Source organism: Alosa pseudoharengus, unplaced genomic scaffold, assembly GCF_046254945.1.
Source record: "Alosa pseudoharengus isolate Yale_2024_CS ecotype anadromous, Long Island Sound unplaced genomic scaffold, YU_APseudo_1.1 YU_APseudo_1.1_scf_2, whole genome shotgun sequence".
Classification (NCBI taxonomy): Eukaryota; Metazoa; Chordata; class Actinopteri; order Clupeiformes; family Clupeidae; genus Alosa; species Alosa pseudoharengus.
The window spans coordinates 15,481,056-15,509,040 of record NW_027468663.1 but is presented as its reverse complement, the minus strand read 5'-3'; the positions used below and the strand labels follow the sequence as shown (position 1 = coordinate 15,509,040).

Below are 27,985 nucleotides of genomic sequence, written 5' to 3'. Positions count from 1 at the left end.
CATTATTCAAGCAACAGATGGTATGTATGGTGCATCAGTGGTTCTCATAAACGTCCATCCAAAACACTCTTTGTTTATAGGCTTACTAACATGCCAATCATTGTGGATGCCATCGTCGCACGGCAAGGTCACTGGATAAGTGCATTGACAAGGTGTACGGTTAGGGCCCGCCCTCCTGCAGCAAGGCATTTGAAGGAGGGACTTAAGACAGCCAGGCACACTGATTAGTCTACTTAAGCTGTCAAGCTAATTCTCAAGTCTCTCATTGGTTTAACCGCACCCCAGTTGATTCCTCCAACAGAAGCTGTACTTCACTAATGACATTCTGTGGCCTAGTATTAAATAAAGCGACGGATACAAGGGAAGAAGGTTGCGTCGGATTAAAGAGCACGACATCGCCTCCGTAGTCAAATTCAGGGATAGGACAAGAGGCATTCACCAAGCCTTAATAACTTCTGAAATTATAGACAGAGATGCTACGGATTTAAATGACTATGGCATCCTTGTAGTTTTCTCGGATCATGCAGAAGTCCGTAGTAAATCGCTTATGTAGGCTGCGCTGTTAGTTGGCACATCGGAGAGGTTGCAGTTTTTGGAAAGATTATTTTAGATTTAGTGCGTCTCCTCTTCAAGATACAATTTCATTAGAATAGTTACTGGCGTAGAATCAGCGGGACAACTATTGCACTGGTAAGTACCGTTACACTGATTAATATTAAGCCTGGTTGCTACACTGAGATTATTATTGGCTGGACGTACAAGCACGGCTAGCCTTTAAGCTACAGCCTGCTGACACTGCCGTAGTAGCCTACCACCAGCGGTCTATTGCTCACTAAGATGTGATAAAAACATGGTGCATGCATAAAGTAGCCTACGCCATCATTCCCATACGTGTACGACCAGAGTTGTAGATCTATGGCTGAGGGTATGACTATTTCATTTGTGCTTTGGAGCTTGTCGATTTTTCGTTGACAACACATACAGCCTAGAGATACAGTCCAATGTGTTGCAGTGTAACCTATTGCAGTATATTCGGTGAAAACACTGCGCGCTCATTAACTCTTTCTGATACTGTTAAAATTGATGATAACAGGTGTCCATTAGAATATGACAAATGAACCACTGGGTTTGAGTAGGCTACCTTGTGGCCTAGGCAACTGGATATGTAACTGTAGGCTACAGTTTACGCACAGGTTTCCCTAGGCCTGCTGTAAGTTTGCGAAACCAGTGTCTTGACGCTGCGCATGTTTTCCAGCTTGCATTAATTGTGCCACCCCCCCCCCCCCCTCCGCATCCATCCAAGAGCCTGCACCCCCCCCCCACACACACACACACTAGTAACTGACCCAAATGACTCTCTGCTGGCCTTGTCAAAAGATGAAATCAGCGCTGCAAAATTATCGCGCTCTGGTCTATTTATTAACGCATGTATTATGGGGTTATAAATAGGCTATTTAAAGATGTTCCAGTAATGTAATTTATTGAAATGGTTTATGTTTGTGTGTGCAAAACTCACCCCAAAAGCACCACGCTTCATCATGTGCTTCATCATGTGAAAGATATGAAGCTTAGTGGAAATGGCAAAATCTGACTACATTTTGTAATGCTTATATGCCTAGGCTATATCTTTTGAAGGGATGGACAATGCCCATACAAAGACGGTGGAGGAGGTGTTGGGGTACTTCTCTGTGAACGAGTCGACTGGAGTAAGCTCCGAGCAGCTGAGGAAGGGTCGCGAGAGATGGGGACCAAATGGTAGGCTACCTTCTTTTCTTTATCAGTCTCTGATGAATAACACTGAACAATGCATGTCTACTGTGAGGGTGCAAGGTTGTGGCCTATATCTCAGGGATGAAATGAACCAGGCTAGCATGCTGTGGCTCTGGAGCAGGTCTGATGCCTGGCCTGTTCTACTCTGCATCAGGTGGATCAGCATCAGAGCTGTTTTAGAGTCAGGGTGGGTTAGTCTGGGGTGGTGTTATCATCTGCTGTCGTCTCTCATGTTCTCATTACTGTTTATTTGGCTAAAAAACAACTAACTCGCTGGCTTGTCTTGTCTTTTTGATTTTCCGTGGGATGAACGCTGCAGAGTTGCCAGCTGAAGAAGGTATAGTGTAACACAAAACCTAGTGAATATTCCGTACAGACACTTCTCCATATTTTCATACTGTAAATGCAATACGTTACATATTATGCACCTGAGGAATGTACTGGCACTGAAGGAGATGTCTGCTCTCTTTCTTTAGGCAAGTCCTTATGGGAGCTTGTTCTGGAGCAGTTTGAGGACCTGCTGGTGCGGATCCTCTTGCTGGCAGCTTGTATCTCTTTTGTAAGTGCAGAGTCACACAAAAATTGGGTGCTTTAGTGCTTAAATTCACAGTGCTCTCAGTCCAATGATTTGTTAGACACTTCACTGAAAGTCAAGATTTTACACAATGTTTAGAATTGACAAAATGTTTAGAATTGACAATGATAATTATGATAATTTCAGTTGAGTATGTGTTTGATTGGATTTTTTGGAACCTTTCCTGTTTCTCTTGCTCTCAGACCTTGGCCTGGTTTGAGGAGGGAGAGGGCACCATCACAGCCTTTGTGGAGCCTTTCGTCATTCTCCTCATCCTCATTGCAAATGCCATTGTTGGGGTGTGGCAGGTAGGATTTGACAACATGAATATGTGTGTGAGTGTGTGTGTGTGCGTGAGAGAGAGAGAGAGAGAGTCTGTGTGTATCCTTTAATGAGGAGTGACTGTGCACAATTTTCAGATTGTTAATCTTTTTTTTATCTTCAGTTGGTTTTCTCTCAGTGCATCTGTATAGAGTGGAGTTCACCTGCTGTGACAATCCATACAGAAATCTATGATAAATTATTAATTACCAGTCATTTGTATTCATGCAAATCATGAATGATACTGTGTTTGCTTTGCTCAATGTGTGATATTTGTTTTGTTGTGTTAAAGGAACGTAATGCAGAGAATGCCATTGAGGCACTGAAGGAATATGAACCCGAGATGGGAAAAGTGTATCGCCAGGACAGGAAGAGTGTCCAGAGGGTCCGGGCCAGAGACATCGTACCAGGGGACATCGTGGAGGTGGCAGGTACAACAACTTATGCTGAGCTACAGTCTCCCTACTGCACTCAGAAGACTTTAGGCTTCAAGCCACAAATGGACTTATAAAAGAATCCCCTTCTTTTTTAACAATCTCAGCTGGTCCCATTTGTCTGGAACATTGTAATCCTTGTCACCATGATGGCAGCGACCCAGATGTATTTTTAGGAAGGAAAGACAGGGAGAGAGAGCGACAAGACAGAAAAAACAATGTTCCCACTGGTTGGCTGGTATTGGTAAGGGAAGGATGAGGAAAACATCAATGCATGAACTGAGCTGTTCATGCATTGATGTCTTGATGAAGTTCAAATGCTCTTCTGCGCTTACGGCCCGAAATATGAAGCTCAGCTTGATTGTCATTCATGTAAAAGCATTTATTTGTTTTTGGGGGTTGTGTGTTTTGGGAGTGTCCTAAAATGGGGTTATGGGATGGCAGAGAGAGTTAGCCTCAGTATCTTGGCAGCCTCTCCTGGTTCTGTGCCAGAAACTCAGCAGCCACAATGGAAACAAGGTTAACATCTTCACTCTGCTGCCTGGTGTTTCTGTCATTTGTCTTTTGCCATGGACAGAGCATGTGAACATTGTTCCTATTTCAACTGCAGCTACATGCCTATAGCTATATAATCATGGCCCTGACTCTCATTATAGAATTTAGTATCAATTATAGGAGATCCAGTTATGTACTGCATTTTCAGCTGCATTACTGCATGTACTGCATTTTCGCATAGTAATGCTGTTGTGGTGCTTTCTAGAAGAATAGCTGAACGGATTACATGTTGGTTTCTTTAGAGAGCTCATGTGAAGAACACATATTGAAAAAAAGCTCAGTTCATCTTTTTCTCTGTTTTTCCTCTCCACCCTCCCTCCCCCCCATTTCTCCCAGTGGGAGACAAAGTCCCGGCCGACATCCGCCTGACCTCCATCCGCTCCACCACGCTGCGAGTGGACCAGTCCATTCTGACGGGGGAGTCGGTGTCGGTGCTGAAGCACACGGACCCGGTGCCTGATCCGCGTGCTGTCAACCAGGACAAGAAGAACATGCTGTTCTCGGTAGGTGTCAGGGAGGGCCAGTCTTCCAGCAAAAGAGGAGCTGAAATGGAGAGTGTACAAGAGAAATGGCGGCTGGCTCTGTTTATGTCTTAGACTTAGATGATCTCAACAGCACGTGGGCCTCAGGTTTCTGTGTATGGGACCGATGCCCAGGCACTGCGCTGGGCGTGACAGTTTATGTGTATGTCAGTTTTGTGTACATTCGGGTCAATGATGGGTGAGCTTGTGGAAGAGCTACTGTGTGTGTGTGTGTGTGTGTGTGTGTGTGTTTATGTCTGAATCTTTGTGTGTGTGTGTTTATGTCTGAATGTTTGTGTGTGTGTGTGTGTGTGTGTGTGTGTGTGTTTGTGTGTGTGTGTGTGTGTGTGTGTGTTTGTGTTTGTGTGTGTGTGTGTGTGTGTGTGTGTGTGTGTGCGTGCGTGCGTGTGTTTATGTGTGTTGTATTACATCTGGCCCCTTATCTCCATGGCTGTTGAATAAAACATCAGTGATATTGTGGGCCTTGTGGGCTCCCCTCTGAGGGGCAGAACAGATGCGTGAGTCATGCCAGACAGAGCCTTTGACAGATAATGGCCATCAAAGACTCCACCATGGACCCCGTACAGCAAATAAATAATGCACAAGACTGAATCGCTCTTCAGCCAGGGCGCAAATCTTTGTTTATCATCCAGGTGAAAGCATCACATGTTGCACGAGCAAAACATGGAGCCCAAATAATGTGTTTTAATACAGGCCATGCCATGGCTTGGTGTTGCATCATATAATTGTCTATGACCCTGCACATATTACATTCAGGGTTATTGGCTAATCAACAAATGAAAAGAGCAGTCCAGGACAGTAGTAATTGTCCACGCGCTGTTATTGACAGTGTTATTGACTGCACTTACTGTATGCAGTGCACCAACACTGATTGAACCATGCCATCATACAGTGGTGATAAAGAGAGAGAGGCATTTGAAATGAATCGGCACACATGATATTATTACATGATATTTTCCCTGGGCTGTTAACTATCTTTTATCAAATTTATTATGCCTGTAAAGTAGATGTGTAACAACCAGGTGTATTAGTGCAGTAATAACCAGGTATATTAGTACAGTAATATCAGGTGTATTAGTACATTAAAAACCAGTTGCATTGGTACAATAACAACCAAGTGTATTAGTGTTATAATAACCAGGTGTATTAGTACAGTAATAATCAGGTGCATTAGTACAGTAAAAACCAAGTGTATTAGTGTTATAATAACCAGGTGCCTTTAGTATAGTAATAACCAGGTGTATTAGTAATAACCAGGTGCCTTTAGTATAGTAATAATCAGGTGTATTAGTAATAACAAGGTGCCTTTAGTATAGTAATAACCAGGTGTATTAGTAATAACCAGGTACCTTTAGTACAGTAACAACCAAGTGTATTAGTGTTATAATAACCAGGTGCCTTTAGTATAGTAATAATCAGGTGTATTAGTGTTATAATAATCAGGTGCCTTTAGTACAGTAATAATCAGGTGTATTAGTACAATAATAACCAGGTGCCTTTAGTACAGTACTAATCAGGTGTATTAGTACAGTAATAACCAGGTGCCTTTAGTACAGTAATAATCAGGTGTATTACTGTAGTATTATAATAACCAGCTGTATTAGTACAGTAAGAACCAAATGTATTAGTGTTATAATAACCAGGTGTATTAGTACAGTAAGAACCAAGTGTATTAGTGTTATAATAACCAGGTGCCTTTAGTACAGTAATAATCAGATGTATTAGTACAGTAATAATCAGGTGTATTAGTATTATAATAACCAGGTGCATTAGTGTAGTAATAACCAGGTGTATTAGTAATAACCAGGTGTATTAGTGTAGTACCAGGTGTCTTGAGTATGGTAGTTATTGTAGTGTCAAACAGAGGTTTAGAGTCTGTGCTGATTTTCCTCTTCTGTATTATTCATCATCCAACACCTAAGGTACTACACCGGGGCTGCCACTGAATTGCTCCGTCCGTATAGCGTAAAAATAGTTTGGAACGTACACTCGGCTATGGCGTCTGTTGTAGCCGGTTCCATTCATTAGTGGAAGCTAATTGTTGCAGCAGATGCTACACGAACAGATCGCTTCAGTTACGCGCTTGAAAGGGGCAGCCGTGGCCTACTGGTTAGCGCTTCGGACTTGTAACCGGAGTGTTGCCGGCTCGAACCCCGACCAGTAGGCACGGCTGAAGTGCCCTTGAGCAAGGCACCTAACCCCTCACTGCTCCTCGAGCGCTGCTGTTGTTGCAGGCAGCTCACTGCGCCGGGATTAGTGTGTGCTTCACCTCACTGTGTGTTCACTGTGCTGAGTGTGTTTCACTAATTCACGGATTGGGATAAATGCAGAGACCAAATTTCCCTCACGGGATCAAAAGAGTAGCCTAGAAATCTAGACGCGCCCCTAGCGGCAGCAAATTACATTTGCTGCCAGGGCTAGTCTAGCAACTCTCCGTTGGCTTGTGAGCTCCAGAAATCGAAACTCAATCAGGCCAATGAAATCGTGTATAGAGTCGTTAGGTGGGCTTAACATAATGATTGATGGCAGAGTTGCAACGGTTTGGCTTGAATTCCCTGCTACTTGAAAACAAATAAGATGGATGTTGCTGTTGGCGAACAGTGTGACACGAGTTAAGCTTTTATTAAGTTGGCAAACGTTTGAACTAGCCAAGTAACTTCCCATGGTGGGAAACGCATGGGACTCATAGCGTATATATATATATATAGAGTATATATACTTATACTATATACTTATATACTTGATGTAGTTGCACAGTGAGGTCAGGAGGTTACATAAACTGAGAGGTGGAGAGGCAAAGGCCAGTATTGGCCCATGGTGAGTTTCCAGGGTCAGGTGAGTGCTGAGCTCCTCCGCTCCTCTGTCTGTCCTCCTCAGGGTACGAACATTGCCGCCGGCAGAGCCATGGGGGTGGTGGTGGCCACCGGGGTGCACACAGAGATCGGAAAGATCCGTGACGAGATGGCCGCTACAGACCCTGAGAGGACCCCGCTGCAGCAGAAGCTTGACCAATTTGGGGAACAGCTGTCCAAGGTGTGCCCTACCTTCCTCAGTTTGTCTCTATGGCTTGCTTGCTTGCTTTGTATCTTACTTCAAAAGATGATCATTGCTCTCCTTTTTTCAATACCGCCTTCAATATACCCCCCCCCACACACACACACACACACTTTGTAGGTGATCACACTGATCTGTGTGGCAGTGTGGGGCATCAACATTGGCCACTTCAGTGACCCTGTGCACGGCGGCAGTTGGCTGCGGGGTGCTGTTTACTACTTCAAGATTGCCGTGGCGCTTGCTGTAGCTGCCATCCCTGAAGGTACATGCTAATGGAAACAAGCGGCCTCCTCCCGGATTCGTTTGGCATTTGCACCTTATGACACTCATGTACTTTATTCTTTTGCTCTCCTCTCACTGCGTTTGTTCCATTTGTGCGTCGGTCTCCCTGTCTCCCCCTCCAGGTCTGCCCGCTGTGATCACCACCTGTTTGGCACTGGGCACCCGCCGCATGGCGCGGAAGAATGCCATTGTCCGTTCGCTGCCATCGGTGGAGACGCTGGGTTGCACCTCTGTGATTTGCTCCGACAAGACGGGCACCCTCACCACCAATCAGATGTCCGTCTGCAGGGTGAGCAAGAGAGCGGGAGGGTGAAGGAGAACGAGAAGGAGAACAAGAAGAAGGAGGTCATAGACAAGGAGAGAGATGAGAGAGAGATGAGAGAGAGAGAGAGACAGAGAGAAGGAGAGATGGGGGAAGGAGGGGGTAAGTAGAACCCAGGGGAGGATGCAAGGCAAGGCAAGACAGAAATGAGCAGAGACCCGACTACAGGTAAATATGAGAGAGGCAGGAGAGAGAAGCATTTGATTAAAAAAAATGGGAGAGTAGTAAACAATGAACACAAGAGTGTCAGACACTCATGGATTAGTGATTGAATGATTGAGAGAGTTGTAAGAATAATTGCTGTGTATGATAATGTTACACTCACAAAATGTGCTTACAAACCCCTTTACAGTACAAAGGCACGTCAAATATGAATGTGCATGAACCTTAAATAGTCATGTTAACCACTAACATTAAATAACATTAGTAAATCAAGCATAACAGGTCTTAGTTAGTCTGAGATTGTTTTTAACCTTGAATGACATGCAGCCTATTCTAACTTTAGATTGTCGGACTGTCACTGGTAGCATACTAACTCAATGTGTGTGTGTGTGTGTGTGTGTGTGTGTGTGTGTGTGTCTGTATGTATTTGTGTGTGTGTGTGTTTATGTGCGTGTGCGTGTGTGTTTGTGTGTGTGTGCGTGTGTGTGTCTTTGTACACATAGTTGTTTGTTGTGGATAGTGTATCTGGTGACAGATGCATCCTGAATGAGTTTACAGTGACTGGATCTACTTACGCTCCTGAGGGTGAAGTGTGAGTGTCTCTAACCAACATGCACATACACACTCTTCCACACACACACACACACACACACACACGCACACACACACACACACACAAACACTTGCCCATACAGATAGCTCACTAAACACATGCAGCTGATCATGCACTTTGACATTTGCTTCTGCTGTTCTATGTAATCTTTGGTCTGATTATTACAGAAAAACTGATAAAAACTAAAACAGCATGTATTTAAAAGGATATAACAATACCTCAATTCATATTAGTCCTTCATTATTCAATCACATATCTGTTTAATTGTTGCTTTTTCGCATACCTCAATTTCCCTAGTTCTCCTTTTAATTGTCTTCTACATTCATGTTTAACATCTGTATTAGGGCTGGGCGATATGGCTGAAAACTGTATCACGATATAAGTATTTAATATCAGTCGATATCGATAATTATTGATTTCCCCCAGAAGGGGGAAAAAGTTCAATTTAAACACTTTTATTTTAAACTTAACCTTCCTCTGATTTTAATCACCTCAGTTATCAATCAAAGCAAACAGGGAAAAGAAATAGCAACACAATCATGAAAAACACTCAAATAAATAAATGTGCACATAAGTCTGAATGAAAAGCAGCACTGGTTGAAGCCTGGAAATATTGTAAACAAAGTAGCTTAATTTGCTAGTTTAGTCTACTGGTTAGACTGTTCAGTTTCCCCACGTGTGTTTAAGTTTCAAATACTTTTTCTCCTTGGGACAGGCCCGTTTGAGTCTTGGAAAATAGTTTTCCATTGGGATTGAGATGATTAGAATTTAGCAGTCAATTTGAATGCAACAGTTTTGAACAAATTCGTGCAGCGTGCTAATGACGCTAACCGGATTTAATAGCAATTTAGCCAGTCGTCTTGCACGATTGTGAATGTTTGGATAACATGTGCATGCTGAGAAGGGATGCGCCTTTTGAGAGAGAGAGAGAGAGAGCGCACGGGGCAATGACTCGAGTCTATGTTGAGGTAGGCCTACTTCTATCGCCTACTCTGGTAGAGTTGCACATACTAGCTACAATGCAAGATATAGCCTATTTATTTATAGACAACGTAAGGCGGGAGGCGTGTGTTGCTTTTAATTATCGAATGTTCTATCGAACGTATATTTTATTGATATCGATTACATATCGCTATCGTTTTATCGCCCAGCCCTAATCTGTATACTGTAAGCTCTTCTTTATCACCCTCTCTGTCTGTCTGTCTCTCAGGTATAAGGATGGCGCAGTTGTGCGCTGTAGCCAGTATGAAGGCTTGGTGGAGTTGGCTACCATTTGTGCGCTATGTAATGATTCATCTCTTGACTACAATGAGGTGCGTGGGTCATATGTCTTTGGATATGTGTGTGTGGGTCATATGTCTGTGGATATGTGTGTGTGTGGGTCATATGTCTGTGGATATGTGTGTGTGTGGGTCATATGTCTGTGGATATTTGTGTGTGGGTCATATGTCTGTGGATATGTGTGTGTGGGTCATATGTCTGTGGATATGTCTGTGTATTTCTCAGTGCATACAGTATGGGTGCAGCATGTCTGTAAACTTATTCTGATGAGGTCGTAACACTTCCACCTATCCCCTCTCAGCTCTACCTAGTAAGCGGTTAGAGTATGTGTACTTTTTTATATTCCAGGCTTGTATTTCTTGACGGCCCATACATCCCATTAGAATCCAAATAGTCTGATGCACGTTTTTTTGTCTGTAGTCTGAATTACATGGAAGAAAATAAACAAATGTGTCTCTTCTCCCTGTGTCTCACCCTGGCTCTCTGTGTCTCAGTCGAAGGGCGTGTTTGAGAAGGTGGGGGAGGCCACTGAGACAGCCCTGTGCTGCCTGGTGGAGAAGATGAATGTGTTTGACACAGACCTGAGGGACCTCAACCCTGTGGAGAGAGCTAATGCCTGCTGCTCGGTGCGTCAGAGTGTGTGTGTGTGTGTCCTACTGATTGACAAGGCTTATTTTTTCTGTGCCTGAGTGGTGGTGGTGGTGGGGGGCAGTATGAGTAATAGTGTGTGTGTGTGTGTGTGTGTGTGTGTGTGTGTGTGTGTGTGCGCGTGTGTATTTGTATTTAACTGTCGGGAACTTGTATACTCATTTGTGACATCACAACTGACATTTGTGTATACTCATGTACCCCCACCCCCCCTGTGACCCGCAGGTGATTAAGCAGTTGATGAGGAAGGAGCTGACACTGGAGTTCTCCCGAGACAGGAAGTCCATGTCTGTCTTCTGCTCCCCCAACAAGCTCACAAGGTCTGCCTCCGGTGCCAAGATGTTTATAAAGGTTAGATTCTGCTTTCTCCTCTCCATGCCTTCCAGCAACTTCCTGTATCTCTCTCTCACACATGTACACACTTTCTCCCTCCCTCTTTCTCTCTCTCTCTCTCTCTATCTCTCTCTCTCTCTGTATCTCACTTCATTTGTATTTCACCCTCCATCTCTGTGTGCTGTGCAGTGTTTTATTTCTGACTGTGTTTTCATTAAAAATCTATGTGGTTCTGTTTTGATCTAATACAAAAAGGTACATTATAATATTTATATATTAAAAAAAGGTGCATTTTATTACCAATGTAAGCCAATGTGTTTTGCACAGATGTGTTTATATTTGGGCAGGGGATTAAGGGGAAGTAAATTAATTTAAATAAATAAATGAATAAACAAATGAATGAATGTGCTCATCTATACTCCATCAGTACAGACATTCAATCCCTTTTCTCCCTTTTCTCTGCCATGTTATTTACTCCCTGACCTGCGTCTCGGCCACTCTTGATGTCCAGGGTGCTCCGGAGAGCGTTCTGGAGCGCTGCAGATGGATCCGTCTGGGTGGCGGGGTGAGGCTGCCGATGTCGGCGGGCCTACGGGAGCAGCTGCTGGAGACGGTCAGGGGGTGGGGCTCGGGCCGTGACACGCTGCGCTGCCTGGCCATGGCCACGCGCGACTCCCCGCCCGACCCACGTACGCTCAACGTCGAGAACTCCGCCACCTTCGTAGACTATGAGGTGAGCCCACTCTGACGATGGTGGTGATTGGTCTTTTCACTCTGAGTGTTAGATTGATTGTTGGTGGTTATTTTATTTATTAGGGCATTAATTGTGTGTGTGTGTGTGTGTGTGTGTGTGTGTGTGTGTGTGTGTGTTTGTGTGTGTGTGTGTCTGTGTGTGTGTGTGCGTGTGTGTGTGTGTGTGTGTCTGTGTGTCTGTGTGTGTGTGTGTGTGTGTGGGGGGGTATATATGTGTGTGTGTCTGTGTGTGTCTGTGTGTGTGGGGGGTGTATATGTGTGTGTCTGCCTGTGTGTTTATTTGTACGGGGTTCTGCTCACCTTACAGTGTGACCTGACATTTATCGGGTGTGTGGGGATGTTGGACCCTCCGAGGAAAGAAGTGCTTAATGCCGTTCGAATGTGCAGACAAGCAGGCATACGAGTAATCATGATCACTGGTAAGTGTCTCCTACTCTAAGACCTGGGCTTCATTGGAAGTGCAACTGAAGCAGAGTCTAAGAAATAGAAGATGGTTCTATTTTTTTAACGTCCACAGTGCACACGCACCACTGTAATGCCTGATGTAGCCAGTTCCATTGATATATATAGTGAAAGCTATTTGTTGTGGCATATGCGCCTCGATCATTCAGCTTCAGTTGTGCATCCAGTGTAGCCTGGTAACACTTTAAGATAAATTACTTTACTTTTGTCCTGATGGAAGTTTCTCCTCTACATTTAACCTGTCTGGAGGTTAAATGTAGGTCTGGAGGTCTGGACACTTCTGCATCTAGTGCTAGGTTTAATTAATTTATCATATCATAGAGATATTGCTTATTACCAGTGTTGGGCAAGTTACTTCAAAATCGTAATGTACTATGCATTACTTATTACTGTCATTTCAAAGTAATTTGTTACATTATAATATTACTGTCTCTGAATTGTAAGGCATTACACTACTATTGCATTACTTTTAAGTTACTTTCACCAAAATATCTAGAAATATGGATTTGCCATTCTAAATGCAGTTTATTACGCTCAATGCAGCTTGCTCTTCCAATGGAGGGAGATGTGGTATAGCATAATGACTGAGCTAGGCTTAAGGCAACAGTAGAATGCAATAGGCACAGTGCTCATAATGCAATACAAGGAACAATCATAGTCAGAATTTTGTTAAAAACCGACAAAAGGTCAAAGTCTGGTAAATTGTGATAGAAATACTGTAACTTTAAGGCCTAGGCCTACTCATTAAAATCAATAGAGAGCCTACTATATTGTAAATCAAAGCCTAAAGGAACCATATGTAAGATTGTGGCCAAAACAGGTACTACAATCACTTTCAAATTACTGTAGAGCGGTGTATCCCCTTCCCCTCCCCTCCCCTCTGACTGGCAGAGTTGGCAACCGGATGACGAAACACTACTGACTTTGTGATTAGTAGATAGGTGGAGGGTGGCGCATTAGGGCCAAAACACAACATGACAACATCAACATCAGTTGAGGGCTGCAACTTCACTTTTTAAATGACAATATCCTGGCCAGACTACTGTTGTCAGTGATATAAGTATTTGAAATGAACATGATTTCTTAATGTCTAGTGACATATCAGGGCAATTTTATGATTAATTGAAATTCAATTTTTACATACGGTTCCTTTAATAAAGACATGTCAAGATGGTGGCCTGCTGGCCATTTCGGTGCCCTAAGTGAGTGGCTTTGAGTGAGTGACATTTAAATGATAACTCAAACACCTAAAGTAAAATAAAAGGCCTGAAAAGGTGCAGACATGAACGTGAAATATGGTAGCAACTACCAATATGTGCAGATGAGCACACACACATACACATACACACACACTGACACCCATCCACTCATGCACACATAGATTCAAACTCTGACTGACCAACATTCTCTGTGACGGCTTGAAACGGTAGAAATACTGTAACTTTAAGGCCTAGGCCTACTCATTAAAATCAATAGAGAGCCTACTATATTGTAAATCAAAGCCTAAAGGAACCATATGTAAGATTGTGGCCAAAACAGGTACTACAATCACTTTCAAATTACTGTAGAGCGGTGTATCCCCTTCCCCTCCCCTCCCCTCTGACTGGCAGAGTTGGCAACCGGATGACGAAACACTACTGACTTTGTGATTAGTAGATGGGTGGCGCATTAGGCCAAAACACAACATGACAACATCAACATCAGTTGAGGGCTGCAACTTCACTTTTTAAATGACAATATCCTGGCCAGACTACTGTTGTCAGTGATATAAGTATTTGAAATGAACATGATTTCTTAATGTCTAGTGACATATCAGGGCAATTTTATGATTAATTGAAATTCAATTTTTACATACGGTTCCTTTAATAAAGACATGTCAAGATGGTGGCCTGCTGGCCATTTCGGTGCCCTAAGTGAGTGGCTTTGAGTGAGTGACATTTAAATGATAACTCAAACACCTAAAGTAAAATAAAAGGCCTATTATTTACAGACCATTAATGTGTATTTTTAAACATTAATTTCTGAAGAAATGCTGTTTTACTTATAAATGGTGCACTGTCACTTTAAGAGCATTGATCTTTACGTTGTCATAATGCCCTTTTGCCAGCTCTTGTTTACAAGCCTTATTTGTTTGAGTTACATTGATAGCACAATATTAACAATAATATGCACAATGTTAAGTTGTTTTAAGCAACCTTCATTGCTTTGGAAATGGAAGTATGCAATGACATGTTGCTTCACATTTCGTTTTGCGAATACAAGTGAATTATGAGCCTGGTATCCACCTAGCTATCTGAATGGAATGCGTTTCAGTCGACTCAGCATATCATGTGCTTCGTGTAGCCTAAATGCTTGGAAAACGAATGATTGAAGACCCACCAATTCTAGTACTACGTGGTGATTGAGAGAACCCAAAAGGTATCAAACTTGCATGTAACATCGTGTTAGTGCATTTTGACATTGTAAACGTTATTGATGAAGAGTGAAACGCAGTTTGCAGTAAAGCTACTATTCATTGGTTACATTTGGGTGCCCCCTCTGTCCTTTGGTGCCCAACGCAAAGTGCGTGATGCGCGTGGTGGGAGCGGTGACACTGCCAGGCTACGCAATCTTTTTCTGCATTTCTATCCCTTTATTCTCTTCAATTTAAGTTCACAGCGCAAAGCTGACATGCACAACAGCATAGTTTGTGTTTTTATCAAGAATCAAAAAGATTAGCGTGGCACTACTTTAGATGTTTCATTAATTTACTTGTGCTATTTCGCGAGCTGAGAGATCTTTCGGTTTCGCACACAAAGTGCACTAACTATTATGTTCTTCATAGCCTTGTCTCTGACAAGCTGAAAATAATGAGCGTAGGCTTATGTCCATCCCGCAAATAGAGTCCGCCTGCGAGTCTGCTGCAGCCACAGTCATATTCAACCAGTATCAGGAGATAACGTTCTACTATTTTGCGCGGATTTTTTCTCCTCTGTTGTTCTCGCGTGGTGTTTGCGAATATGTATCAAAACAAAACAAGCGCTTAATTTTGGGTTAAACTTCATTTTAACGCGCGTTACTGAAGTTTGTACCGAGTAAATATTACCCAATTTTTTTTTTGTAATGCCTTACATTACCGCGTTACCGCAAACAGCAATATATTACAGTAATTACATTACTTTTGTAACGCATTACTCCCAACACTGCTTATTACACATAACTGATGACAACTGGATGTGAATATCTATTTTATTTTATTTTTAATTTCCCATCGCAACATTTGGGGGGCCGTATGAAACCTGCTGTCGGGCCGGATCTGCCCCCCGGGCCACATCTGACACCAGAACCAGACGAAAGTAGTTACAGTAAATCCAGAGGACCACATTACTGACCAACAAATTCACAAATCGCATGTACTGCCGCAGAATTATACAAGTCCTAGATCCATATGTTTGGCAGCTTGTTGAGGAATGTCTCTCAGTTCTATTTTATTTCTTTAGTATATTTTTAGGTCTTTATGCCTTTATTTGGATAGGACAGTGAAGCATGACCGGAAGCAAGTGGGAAAAAGAGATGGGGTGGGTCTGGGAAATGATCGCAGGTCGGACTCGAACCCGGGTCCCCATGGGCACTTGGACCCAAACTTGGCCAATTGCTTAGTCAGTTGCGCCACAGCACCCTCCTCTCTCAGTTCTATTTTGCCATGATTTGGGGCAGTGAATAGACAAATCCTTTTCAGGGCACTCTGAGTTCTCCTGCTATGCATTCTATATGTGGAGCAGGTTTTCATGATTGTAACTGGTGGTTACATGGTTGTGATTTATGAGCTAGCTAGCCACTCACTCACCAGTAAACAGTGTAATCCTGTACAGGTCAAGGAACCACCCAAACAATATTTACTCAGGTGCAGACATGAACGTGAAATATGGTAGCAACTACCAATATGTGCAGATGAGCACACACACATACACATACACACACACTGACACCCATCCACTCATGCACACATAGATTCAAACTCTGACTGACCAACATTCTCTGTGACGGTTTGACCTTCAGGGGACAACAAAGCCACTGCGATGTCCATCTGCCGGCGCGTGGGCATCATCACGGAGCAGGAGGAGGAGGAGGCCACAGGCGGGCCCTTCAGAGGGGGCCTGACAGGACGGGAGTTTGACGAGCTGCCCCCCCACCTCCAGAGGCAGGCCTGCCGCACTGCCCACTGCTTCGCCCGCGTGGAGCCCACCCACAAGAGCCGCATCGTGGAGTACCTGCAGAGCCTCAGTGACATCACAGCCATGGTGAGAGAGAGTGAGAAAGAGAGAGAGCGAGAGAGAGAGAGCAAGAGATATTACAAAAGGCGGATTGTGTGCTTGTCTGTGTCTGTAAGGTTGCTCTCTTCATGGAGAGGGAAGCTGCCTCAAATCAATGCAGTGTTAGTCCTAATGCAGTTCATACACATACTTTAGCCAGGCACAGCTGCACTCTAGCTCTTGCCTGTGCTGCAGTTGGGTCTGTCTCCATCAAGCCCCCAGTAGTAGCCACCAACCATGTAGAGTTACACACTGCCATTTCATACCCATAATATCATGACTATAGTTTCTGTGGCTTTCCTAATTTTAAACATCTATTGTCTGAAATGGAAGGTAGAGAAAATGTAGTACTCGCATTGCTCTTATTAGTGATTCACGTGGAGATCCATGTTCTACTTTCACACTAGAAAAAGTTACAGAAAGTTACAATAGACTTTATTGTCATGTCAGGCAGGAAAATTGTATTTGGTCTTACCAATGAAATAGACAGTACATACAATATACAAAGTATAGACACAAATCCATAAAACAGTGTTCATTGAGACAACATGTACCTAACTAAGCTATATATTATATTCTTGGCCAAAACAGGTCTAAAGGGGAGAAGGGTCTGAAGTGAGTTTGAGACAGCACCTAGACCTTGAATAGCTGTACGTATCAGTCAATACTGGGAAAGGGAGAATTGTTAGTTTTTTGAGTTGTGATTATTGAAGCTATTTTGGAAGTTTAAGTTGCAGTTAATTGAGAGTTGTTGCATTGGAGATATTTTTTCTTTTTTTTGTTTATTTCAGTTAATTTTTTTTTCTTTCTCCTGACTGGCATGTTTATCTGCGGCGAAAGTAAATAAAACGCTTACAACTGCCTTTGCCCAAACATCTGACGCACTGCCTCTAGTTTTTCCACCGCCGTGAGGTTAACCCGACTACACAGCATCATCATGTTTGTTTTGTCAATTCAGACTGGTGATGGCGTGAATGATGCACCCGCTCTGAAGAAAGCTGAAATTGGCATAGCTATGGGCTCTGGGACGGCGGTCGCCAAGTCGGCCTCCGAGATGATCCTGGCTGACGACAACTTCTCCACCATCGTGGCGGCTGTCGAGGAGGGCAGGGCCATCTACAACAACATGAAGCAGTTTATTCGCTACCTGATCTCCTCCAATATTGGTGAAGTGGTCTGGTAAGTGTGTTGTTATTGTGACTGACCTAAAGCCTGACTGCCTGTGTGTATTTGAGATGCCAGTGCTACACCGTACTGAGTTACTTTCAGTTGCCATGGCACTGGATGAGTGCTGTCGAGTGCCAGATAGTGCTTATGCAGACTGATTCTGGAGCCACCTGCTGTGCAGTGTAACACCTCATCACTAATTATCAAGTAGCACAAAGAAGTGCTGATGAATGCAGGGAAAATGCTTGTTGCCATCTTTTTCTTTGCTTGCCTACTCTGCTCACGTCATGCACTCTCTCTTTCTGTCTCTTTCACTCTGTCTCTCCTCCCTTCTCCCTCTCTCTGTCTGTTTCTCCATCTGCCAGTATTTTCCTGACAGCAGCCCTGGGGATGCCTGAGGCTCTGATTCCTGTACAGCTGCTGTGGGTGAACCTGGTGACGGATGGCTTTCCAGCCACCGCACTGGGCTTCAATCCCCCCGACCTGGACATCATGTCCCGGCCTCCACGCAACCCCAAAGAGCCTCTAATCTCTAGCTGGCTCTTCTGCAGATACCTCATCATTGGCTGTGAGTTCAAGTCATCTCTCTCTCTCTCTCTCTCTCTCTCTCACTCACACACACACACACACACTCACACACACACACACACATACACACACAGAAACACACTCACACACATTTCAGATACAGATGTCAGATACAGAGATAACATAATAACATAATTTTGCACGAACACAGGAAATAATAGCAAATGGTGATGTCTGTGAGTGAGATGATGATCATCATGTTTTCATCTCTCCCTCTGGTAGGTTACGTTGGAGCCGCCACAGTGGGGGCGGCTGCCTGGTGGTTTATGGCCGCTCAGGATGGACCCAAACTCTCCTTCTACCAGTTGGTAAGATACCAACATGTGCTGAGCCAGGGGGAGGGGGATTGCTATAGGAGTCATTCCGTGTCAAATCAGATAAAGTTGTTGCACACCGTCTCAGATTTTGTTCAGACCTTGTCTATATAATCAATGGGTCCTAAAACTGAGGCCTGTGAAATATTTCTGTGCAAATCTTCTGTCTTCATATCTTTCCCAGACCTTAAAATTCTTTCATTTTTACAGCTTGAAAAACACATGCCATGTTTAGGCATTAATATCTTGACAAATATTTTCCCTAGCCTCCTCAAATTTTCTAGAGTGGAAGACCAACTCATAATAAGCATGTGTAAACAATTTAAAGTCTGTACTAAATGTCTCCTGACTTTCGAAAGGTTTCAGAAAAATGTGCATTTAGTGATATTGAGGGTATTAAAAAACAGTTTTTTTTATTTGGTATCAGTCACTATTTCCTCTTCAAATACATCAGTTTATTAATGTTTTCCCACAATTTATGTCCACAACAAATGACCATGACTATATCTGGATTTGATCTGATTTGACATGGAATGACTCATAGAATAATATCTTGCATTCATTAGAGGCAGATGTCAGAGAAATGCTCTCTCTCTCATATTGAACATACTTTCTGTACTTTCTGCAGAATGTTGAGTCAAATGGTACATTTTTAAAGGAACCAAAAGAGAGAGATAAGAGATGACTATTCCCTACAAATCATGTGCGCTGTCATTTCTCTCTCTTGCGCAAACACAATGTGTATGTTCCTAATAGCCTGCGTAATTCTGCATAATCAGAAATAGCCTACTGTCATGCAATTTAAGGGTAGGCCAACTTGGAGTGAATTTACACACGGGAGATTCTTTCTCTACTCGTAGCTGAGCAGAGTTGGGTGTAATGTGTCAGTAATCACACTACAGTTCCTACAGTGTGTGAGCAAAGATTCCTATATTCTCACATTTAGCCTTTAGATGATACTTCTTTGCTTTTCTATTTACAATTAGGCTGTTTATACGAGCTAAAAATAAAAGACTCAGTATTCACCTGAATAAAAAGAAAATCGTCCCGCATGTAATTTCAAAAGTAGACAGACAAAGCCTATTTTAAGCTAAACAAAACATACCGTATTTGTTGCCCTATAAGTGCAGTTCATCATCTGCTTATCAAAGTAGACGCAGCAGGTCTCTTTCAAAATGCCCTGTTACAACTGTAGCTGCATGCTCCCGACTATGTTGAATATTTAGAAAGTAGCCTACATGACGGCATTTTTGAGCGAGCGTCCGATTTTTGGCTATTGCCCCCTTGGCCCCCGTGCTTTTGGCGTCTATGATTCCTTACACAAATTAAAGGGACACCAGGCAACGTTTTCGTGTTAATTAATCATCTTCGTAGCTCGGTATATGGTTAAATGACTTATTACAGGGTGAATGAAGACTCTCTCGCCCACCCCTACCGCCCTAGGAAGAATATCCCACTTGCAAGTTCGGTGTATCCTACCCGCCGACCTTCAGTCTCACAAGGTCTCAGACATCGCGAGAAGCAGGATCAGTTTACATCCTGCCTGGTATCCCTTTAACTTAATTTAATATTATGAATTGCTTTGATAAATGATAAATTGGGCTTACCTTGGGCTTACCTTAATTTTGAATGATGGCCATTAACAGCGTTTGGCAACTACCTCAGAAAGAGGTAGTTGCCAAACATATCGTTACTATCCATAATTTTATCATGTAACGTTATTCAGCTGTATAAACATAGCCTACCATGTTTGTTTTATTGATTCTCTATATCACTCATACAGTATACAGACAAGTATTAAATTACGACTAATTAGAACCCTCATTGTTGTACACACTAAATGGACCAAGTGCTTCGTAGGAACTGAGGTTCACATAGGTTTTGCTCTGTCAACTTCATTTTGAATTGGTTGCTGGTGGTTACTGCTGATCTGCGTTATACAGTAGCTCATTACCATAAAGTTGATCAGACTTCAACTGTCTTTTGACACTCTTGCTGCTCAAAACGCGCCACCGATGGTCTTGCCGCTGCTCATAGCAGAGAGACGCTGGCTCTTGTAGAAAATGAATGACTTCCATTCGCCAGGCGCCTCCGTCACTTTTGGTGTGTACATACTGTACAGTAAGTTTTCAGGTCTGTCCTCTCTCAGATGGAACAGCACTTCCAGCAAGTTTTTAGGTCTGTCCTCTCCTTGGCTTCGCTCTGTATTTTGTCTCAAATGTGCTGTGGATCCAGTGACGCTCACATATCTCTTTGTACTTGTTGATTTCACTCCAATGCTCTTCTCCTGCAGTCCCACTATCTGCAGTGCAGTGAAGGCAGTGCAGAGTTTGCAGGGGTGCAGTGCTCTGTCTTTGAGTCACCTTACCCTATGACTATGGCTCTCTCCGTACTTGTTACCATTGAGATGTGCAACGCACTGAACAGGTACCAATCCCTTCAGACCAACACTGTTTTCCATCTGTTTATACTGTATATACTGTATATTTCTCTTGTAGTGATTAGCATGCAACGCAGATGTGTTTTGTAAGCAAAACCTGACTACAGATATGAATGATCGATTGGATTGTTATTGGTGTAAGTGACATTTGTCTTTTGTTTGTCTTTGTTTTATTGCAGCCTGTCTGAAAATCAGTCTCTGCTGAAGATGCCCCCGTGGTCCAACCCCTGGCTGGTGGGCGCCATCTGCCTCTCAATGGCGCTTCACTTCCTTATCCTTTATGTCGACCCCCTGCCTGTAAGTGTGTGCATGTATGTGTTAGTGTGTGTGTGTGTGTGTGTATGTGTGTGTGTGTGTGTGTGTGTGCATTCCTGTGTTTGAGTATGTACGCTACATCAAAACATAAAGGGCTCTATTTTAGAGATCAGAAACGCCTGGTCAGAAACGCAAAGATTAAGGTGTGTCCAGTCCACATTCACTAATTAAACGGCGTGATTTTGTAATCAGAGGTCAGGCGCATTGGTCAAAAGGAGGGTTGTTCTTATGTTTCCTAATCAGTCATGGGTGTGTTTTGGACGTAACATGCTTTAAACCGATGAAGGTGACATCTGTTATTCCCTCAGCACAAAATCAATCAGTGCGTCGGTATTTTGACAGTCAGCACATTTGAAGGAATCTGCTTGCACGCAAAACCGTGGATGTGACACAGGGATTCCACTAAACCTTGCTTTTCTAAAACCTGTTTGTGACTAGCACAATATAGCCTACATGCATCTGCACTCGCCTATTATTTGAACTCATAGGCAAAGTGAAATTAACTTCACTGTGGTCTTATAGGCAACAACAAAACAGTTCTACACAGTTATTTACTTTCACTATTGACTGACTAGGGGTTACAATCGAAAACATAGCCTGAAAAAACACTTACCCCAAAAATGTTCGAATGACTGAATAAAAATCCTAAGGATATTTATCCTGCAGACAAGTTGTTTGGGACTTTTTGGATCATGCACCAGACCACACCTGTTTTGTTAATTGTGGAGCGCATAGCGAAACATTCATCACTGAATTGGGTGTAAGATAAGAACAAGCTTTGCGTCGCACTTTGCGCCGGGTGTCCTGCCCTAAGACTTTGTATGATTGAGTATGATTTGTAAACACATCTCTCTTGGCTCGCCCTTTTTCTTCCCTCTTCCTCTTGCCTGTCTCACTCTTCCCTCTTGATCCCAAACCTCTGCAGGTGATTTTCCAGATCAGGCCCCTCTCCTGGCCCCAGTGGGTTACTGTGCTGAAGATGTCTCTGCCAGTCATCATGATGGACGAGGCCCTCAAGTTCCTGGCGCGGAACTACATTGAGCCTGGCAACGAGCTGGAGCTGGAGGAGGAGGAGGAGCGTCCGCAGCGCCATGGCGATAGCGTCGGGGTGATGGGCAGGCTGGCGGAGTCTGTGAGACGAGCCCTGAAGGGTGTGTCCTGGACCTTCGTCCTCATCTCAGCTCCTCTGCTGCTGTGGATCTACAGCCTGGACTCCGACATCACCAACATTTTCTGGGAGTGAGGCAGATGGGGGACGGGCAGGAGTGGGATTAGGATTGGGGATGGGATTGGGGATGGAGAAAGGGGGAGGTGGAGATGTTGTGGATAGGAAGAAGGAAGAGTTGTGCTGGCAAGGACAGACAGACATGATCACAGGTGCGTGAGTTGGAGAGTAACAAAAGAGAGAAAAATGTTTGTGTGTGTGTGAGCGGAACTGACGACAGTGTGTTGGAGGGAACTATAATAAGATTTAGAAAGGATGTGGATAGTCGCAAGGCAGTGACAATCAGTCAGAAGGAGAGCCAATGTGAGCATGCCATACTCATCACACATTTGTTGTATGCCATCAAAGCAACATCAGAAGTTTGAAAATATTATGAGGGACTGATTATATTTATGTTACCAGATGAACGGCACAGATGTTCATCATGGCATTCACAGAAAAAAACAGTTGCTCAAACAATTGCTTAGTTATGAGAGGAAATACAAAGAAAGAGAGAGAGTAAGAGAGAAAGAGAGAGGTCAGAACATACAGTACTAGAGATTGAGGCAAGCTGAGAGTTGTTCCTCACTCTGAATACTTGGCACTCTCTCCTCTTCTCTGCTCTTCTCTTTGTTTTGCTTTAATTTGGATTTACTCAACAAGGATATGGAAGCCTAGCATAATATATATTTTCATTAGTCAATGATGTTTAATTTGATCCACGGCACTGATAAACATGTGATCGTGTAGTTGATTATTTTTACACAGCACTGATAAACATGGGTTACTGTAGTTCATTGTTTTCTTTCTCTGCACTGCCCAACATGTTAATGCAGTCCTCACTGGCCTTCAAGTGTCACCAGTGAAGCAGACCATGATGATGTTGGGAAATCCCAGTCACATCTGCCTGTATCTTTAAATGCAGCATGTAAACGTCTTTTGCATCATACTAGGCTACACATTACAGTGAGCTCCATCAACCCTCTTTCTCATGCCATGTATAGTACAGTTGTGGCCAAAAGTGTTGGCAGTGACACAGATTTTGTCTTCTGTCTTTGTCAGCAAACTTTGCTGCCTCAGTTTGTGTGATGGCAATTCACATTGTTTCTAGATTTCTTTGCAGAGTGATCAGATGCATATTACCATTAATTCATTTCAAATAGCTTCATTAGCATAAAGCGTTAAGTTTATCACAAAAAGAAAACAATTTTCACTGTACAGTGAATTACACAAGGTCCAAAATAAAGGGATTTCACTGAAATTCATCCAGTTTTGAAAGAAACGAGATTGTACACAGGCCTTGGAATTGAGAATCAACTGGAATTTACAACAATTATTAAGAGGAAGTAAAAGATATCAGCTGGACTCTTATGCAGTGTGGTACGCATCCTGTGTCAAAGGTAGCCTTCTGTGGCTCTACAGCTCCATCTAAGGCACCACTGGACTTTCGAATGTCTGATTTTCTTTCAATGATGCTCACACACACACACAGACACACACAGACACACACACACAAACACACACACATGCACGCACGCACGCGCGCACACACACACACACACATAAATACCTCTTCCTCTCACTCACACAAATGCACACAGTTACACACAGAAAGACATGAACATGTTTACTTTCTACTTTCAACTTGCACAACTTTCATTTATAATTATGATTATTATTATTATTATTGTTATGGTTATTCTTTTTGTTAATCATTTATACCTATGACATTGGTTTTGATGTTGTGACTTGACTGTCCTAGTTCTCCCATGTGCCTCTGTGCAGTAGGAGTCAGTGACATTTGTTTTTCTGTATCCTGTTTCCTGTGGGCTACAGCATGACAAAATCACTGCAATCGTCAGATAAACTAATTACTGAGCGGTAGGCTGATTGTATGAAAGACATAGGCAGAGGAGAAATATTGCCTGTGACATAACAGAGCAGCAGAGAGAGTGTTAAGAGGAAAGGGGTGACATGTCTTTTCTCTTTGGTCAGTGTCTGTGGTCATTCCTTACTCATTTGAGTGTGGATTGTACTCTTTTGAATCCAGTTAAGCAAAAAAAGGGAGACAGCATAATACATTCTTGTTCATTTTGAAACAGATTTTGAGATACCTTCTTTCTCTCTTTAAAACTGAAGGGAATTAATTTATAGTATTTTGTGACAAATAATGAAAACCATTAATTTCATTCTGTCCATCTGCAGAAAATGGGAAATGCTTTACGGAATGGAAACACCAATAAACAGTTCACTACTATTTTCAGCTCATTGTTTTTTAAAACATGTTTGGATGATTCTATCGGTCAAGTTGAACATGAACTTGTATATGATACATACTAATGAACATGAATACTAATTCAAGTATTATAAATGAAAGTTTGTCAAGCACAGGTGAAACTCAAATCAGTAGTATATTCAACTTCCTTGCTAACTAGTTCAAGTTCAAGTTCAATTTATTTCTTTGTCCCAAATGGGCAATTTGATTGCAGACAGGATCACATACCACACGACAAGACACAACACAATACAATACAGACAGATATGCACAAAATAATAATTTAGTTGTGATAAATAGGTCTGACAATGCCTAAAAAGTCAGTAAAACCAAGATAAAACTTCATTAAATAAGTTAGATATAAGATATTATATCTATAGATAACTACAGATAGTGATACTTATCATTAGCCTACTTACATTTGTTTGTCTTGGTAAAACTTGATGTCTTAAGCCCATAAATCATGTCCACATCCAAAGTGGATCACTGACAACTCTTACAGTTGTGGTCAAATTGGTTGGTAACCTTACAGCGCCCTCCTTGGTTTTGGAAAGTGACGTCTTACAAGAAATCACTTACAAGACATGATGTCCAAAACCAAGGATGGAGCTGTAAGGTTACTAACCAATTTGGTAACCTTATTTGGTGTATGGTGCTGGTCATATAATTAGAATATCATCAAAAAGTTGATTTATGTCAGTAATTCCATTCAAAAAGTGAAACTTGTATATTATATTTATTTATTACACGCAGACTGATATATTTCAAATGTTTATTTCTTTTAATTTTGATGATTATAACTGACAACTAATGAAAATCCCAAATTCAGTATCTCAGAAAATTTAAATATTACTTAAGACCAATACCAAAAAAGGATTTGTAGAAATGTTGGCCAACTGAAAAGTATAGACATGAAAAGTATGAGCATGTACAGCACTCAATACTTAGTTGGGGCTCCTTTTGCCTGAATTACTGCAGCAATGCGGCGTGGCATGGAGTTGATCAGTCTGTGGCACTGCTCAGGTGTTATGAGCATAGAGAGTAAAAGAAATGGACGAACAGACTCCGTCGTTTTCAATGGGAGGGCACTGAAGGTTTTTTTAGTTGGCTTGCCATAGTACTGTGCAGACTCACACTTAGTGACGTTAGCCATCGAACTGAATCTTGTAACTCCTAGATGGTTTACATAGAAATTCTTCTCACACTTCCTTCACCTTCAAAGTCATCAAAGTTAAACATTTATTTATGTATTATTATTAATATCATCCTAACAAGTGATATCAAGTCGTGTTAATGTTGAAACTACCAGACATGATCATCTTCAAACACAATCATGGTAGCCTAAAACAAAACAAAAAAGTTATAGCCTTTCTTGACAAATATTGGTACTTGTATCAAGAAGGATTGTGGTTTATACATCACACAAACTTAGTCAGGGCCAATACACTATCAAATAGACCACTGTAAATGTTAGTTTAAACACTCAAACTTTTCAGGTAGCCGACAGGCTAACCTTTAGCATTTCCGAAATTGTATGTCATTGCATACCGTAATGCAGCTCACATTAGCCTACATGCTGCAACACAGGTATGAAATATATGTTTTAGTGAGTGTCCAAAGGGGTGAAAGCCACTTTAAATCGGGTCACATTATTGACTGTTGTGTGTCCGAGAGTCAGCTTGTGGGTTTTGTAAGGGCCAGCATGAGGGACAAGACCTACAAAGTTGTGGTGAGTTAAGCAGGGAGGTTGGTAACATTAATGCTGCTAGGCTACTGTAGCCTTCATACTGTATGATTCATATCAATCATTAACCTAGGAATACTTCTTTGTGCATTTAATGAACATTTTGTGTAATAATTCACGGCAAATTAATAAACTGAATATGGTGGTCCAAGAGCACCATGCACCAGTCCATGCATCAGCCCAACTGAGCAGTGATGACAGCATAGGATGACAGTCAGGTAAGCACTGCACCATGTTGTTAGCGTTAACCGCTTTCACACACACACACGATATAAAATACACGATGATAAATATAAAATTAAATATTAAAACACTATTATTTACACGATTACTCCTGAAATAACTGCTATTAACTGCACGTAGTGATGTGCCCAATGAAGCGAAGCTTGTGTCGAGCAGAAAGGGGCGTGCCAGATGAAGCCCCGGTTCGAGGCTTGTGTCGTGTCCATAAAAATCATGTGACTGATGACAAACGAGGCCTCGGCAGAGAATAGGCGTGTTCGACTTGGACTTAGGAGCATTCAGTTCAACCCAGCATGCATCACATCAAGTCAGATCTGCACAGATCTGCCTCAAGATCTGCCTCAAGTCGAACACGCCTATTAGGCGTGTTCGACTTGAGGCAGATCTGTGCAGATCTGACTTGATGTGATGCATGCTGGGTTGAACACAATGCATACTGGGATGGACGCAATGCTTGCTGGTTAGAAATTCTGTCCGACTTCTGTCAGCCGGGAGGGACTTACCACCGTGACACCATGTCACATGACCTTAAAATATCGCGGGAGTCTTAGCCTGCAGACAGATCTTGCAGTTGCCTTCCACGAGCTGCACGAGCTAAAACATGCCCTCATGACGTCAGTTCAAAGACGGGAGTCTCATGCTGCTTCCTTATGTTGGAATATGCGAAAATAAACAAAAATCGAAGGGATACCTTCTTATACGTGATTTCTGCAACAATGGTAGGCTAGCCTACTGAAAACGTTTGGATATTCTGTTATTTTCTGCTGTTGGCTAAATAGATAGACACACATATTGGGGAAACACTTGATATTGAATTTATGTGCTACAATGCAGGCCTGTTAACTGTATGACAACAGTGGTTTATTTAAACTACATCATAAGAATTTATTTCGTCAGTCATCATGCTCATTTTAATGAGTAAGAATGAAAGTTCTGCTGTGTTTATTGCAAACAACATTCCGCGATATCTCCCACGATGTCTCCTGCGAGTCACGTCAGGCAGACTGTAGCCTGTCTGTCCGGGATGAGCTGCCCTCTGTTGTAGCTCCTCCCGGCTAGCCTCTGAATATCACGTTTACGTGACCAAGTCAGATCTGCCTCAAGTCGAACAAGCCTATTGTCTACAGGAGAACTGCCACTCTCGGCAAACTTCCGGTTTCTGAACTGATTGCAGTTCCTTCTGTGGTTCCACATGAGGGCGCTCGTCCACGAGTCCAGAATGAATGGAGGTCTATGGAGCTGTACCCCTCAAAATCCACTTTTCTCAGGATATAATTTTTTTTCATGTAATTAGAAT

General features: G+C 42.6%; 1 protein-coding gene across 2 annotated transcripts; it reads left to right on the top strand.

The window, feature by feature from the left end:
* Window positions 1-322: 322 nt before the first annotated feature.
* LOC143133936 (sarcoplasmic/endoplasmic reticulum calcium ATPase 2) lies at window positions 323-24,683 on the top strand. Of its 2 annotated transcripts, none has more exons than XM_076293918.1 (23): window positions 323-690; window positions 1,636-1,755; window positions 2,090-2,107; window positions 2,247-2,329; window positions 2,548-2,652; window positions 2,958-3,096; window positions 3,991-4,157; window positions 7,074-7,229; window positions 7,371-7,512; window positions 7,655-7,821; window positions 8,520-8,608; window positions 9,840-9,942; window positions 10,405-10,536; window positions 10,784-10,909; window positions 11,403-11,624; window positions 11,952-12,063; window positions 16,145-16,386; window positions 17,357-17,577; window positions 17,931-18,133; window positions 18,376-18,461; window positions 20,761-20,894; window positions 21,087-21,204; window positions 22,148-24,683. In XM_076293918.1, exons 2-23 carry the CDS (start codon window positions 1,638-1,640, stop codon window positions 22,463-22,465), a joined length of 3,201 nt encoding a protein of 1,066 aa, XP_076150033.1. In that variant the 5' UTR covers window positions 323-690; window positions 1,636-1,637; the 3' UTR covers window positions 22,466-24,683. The 2 variants fall into 2 exon arrangements, with proteins under 2 accessions (XP_076150033.1, XP_076150032.1); XM_076293917.1 differs by having other exon boundaries at window positions 1,620-1,755.
* The last annotated feature ends 3,302 nt before the right edge of the window (window positions 24,684-27,985 follow it).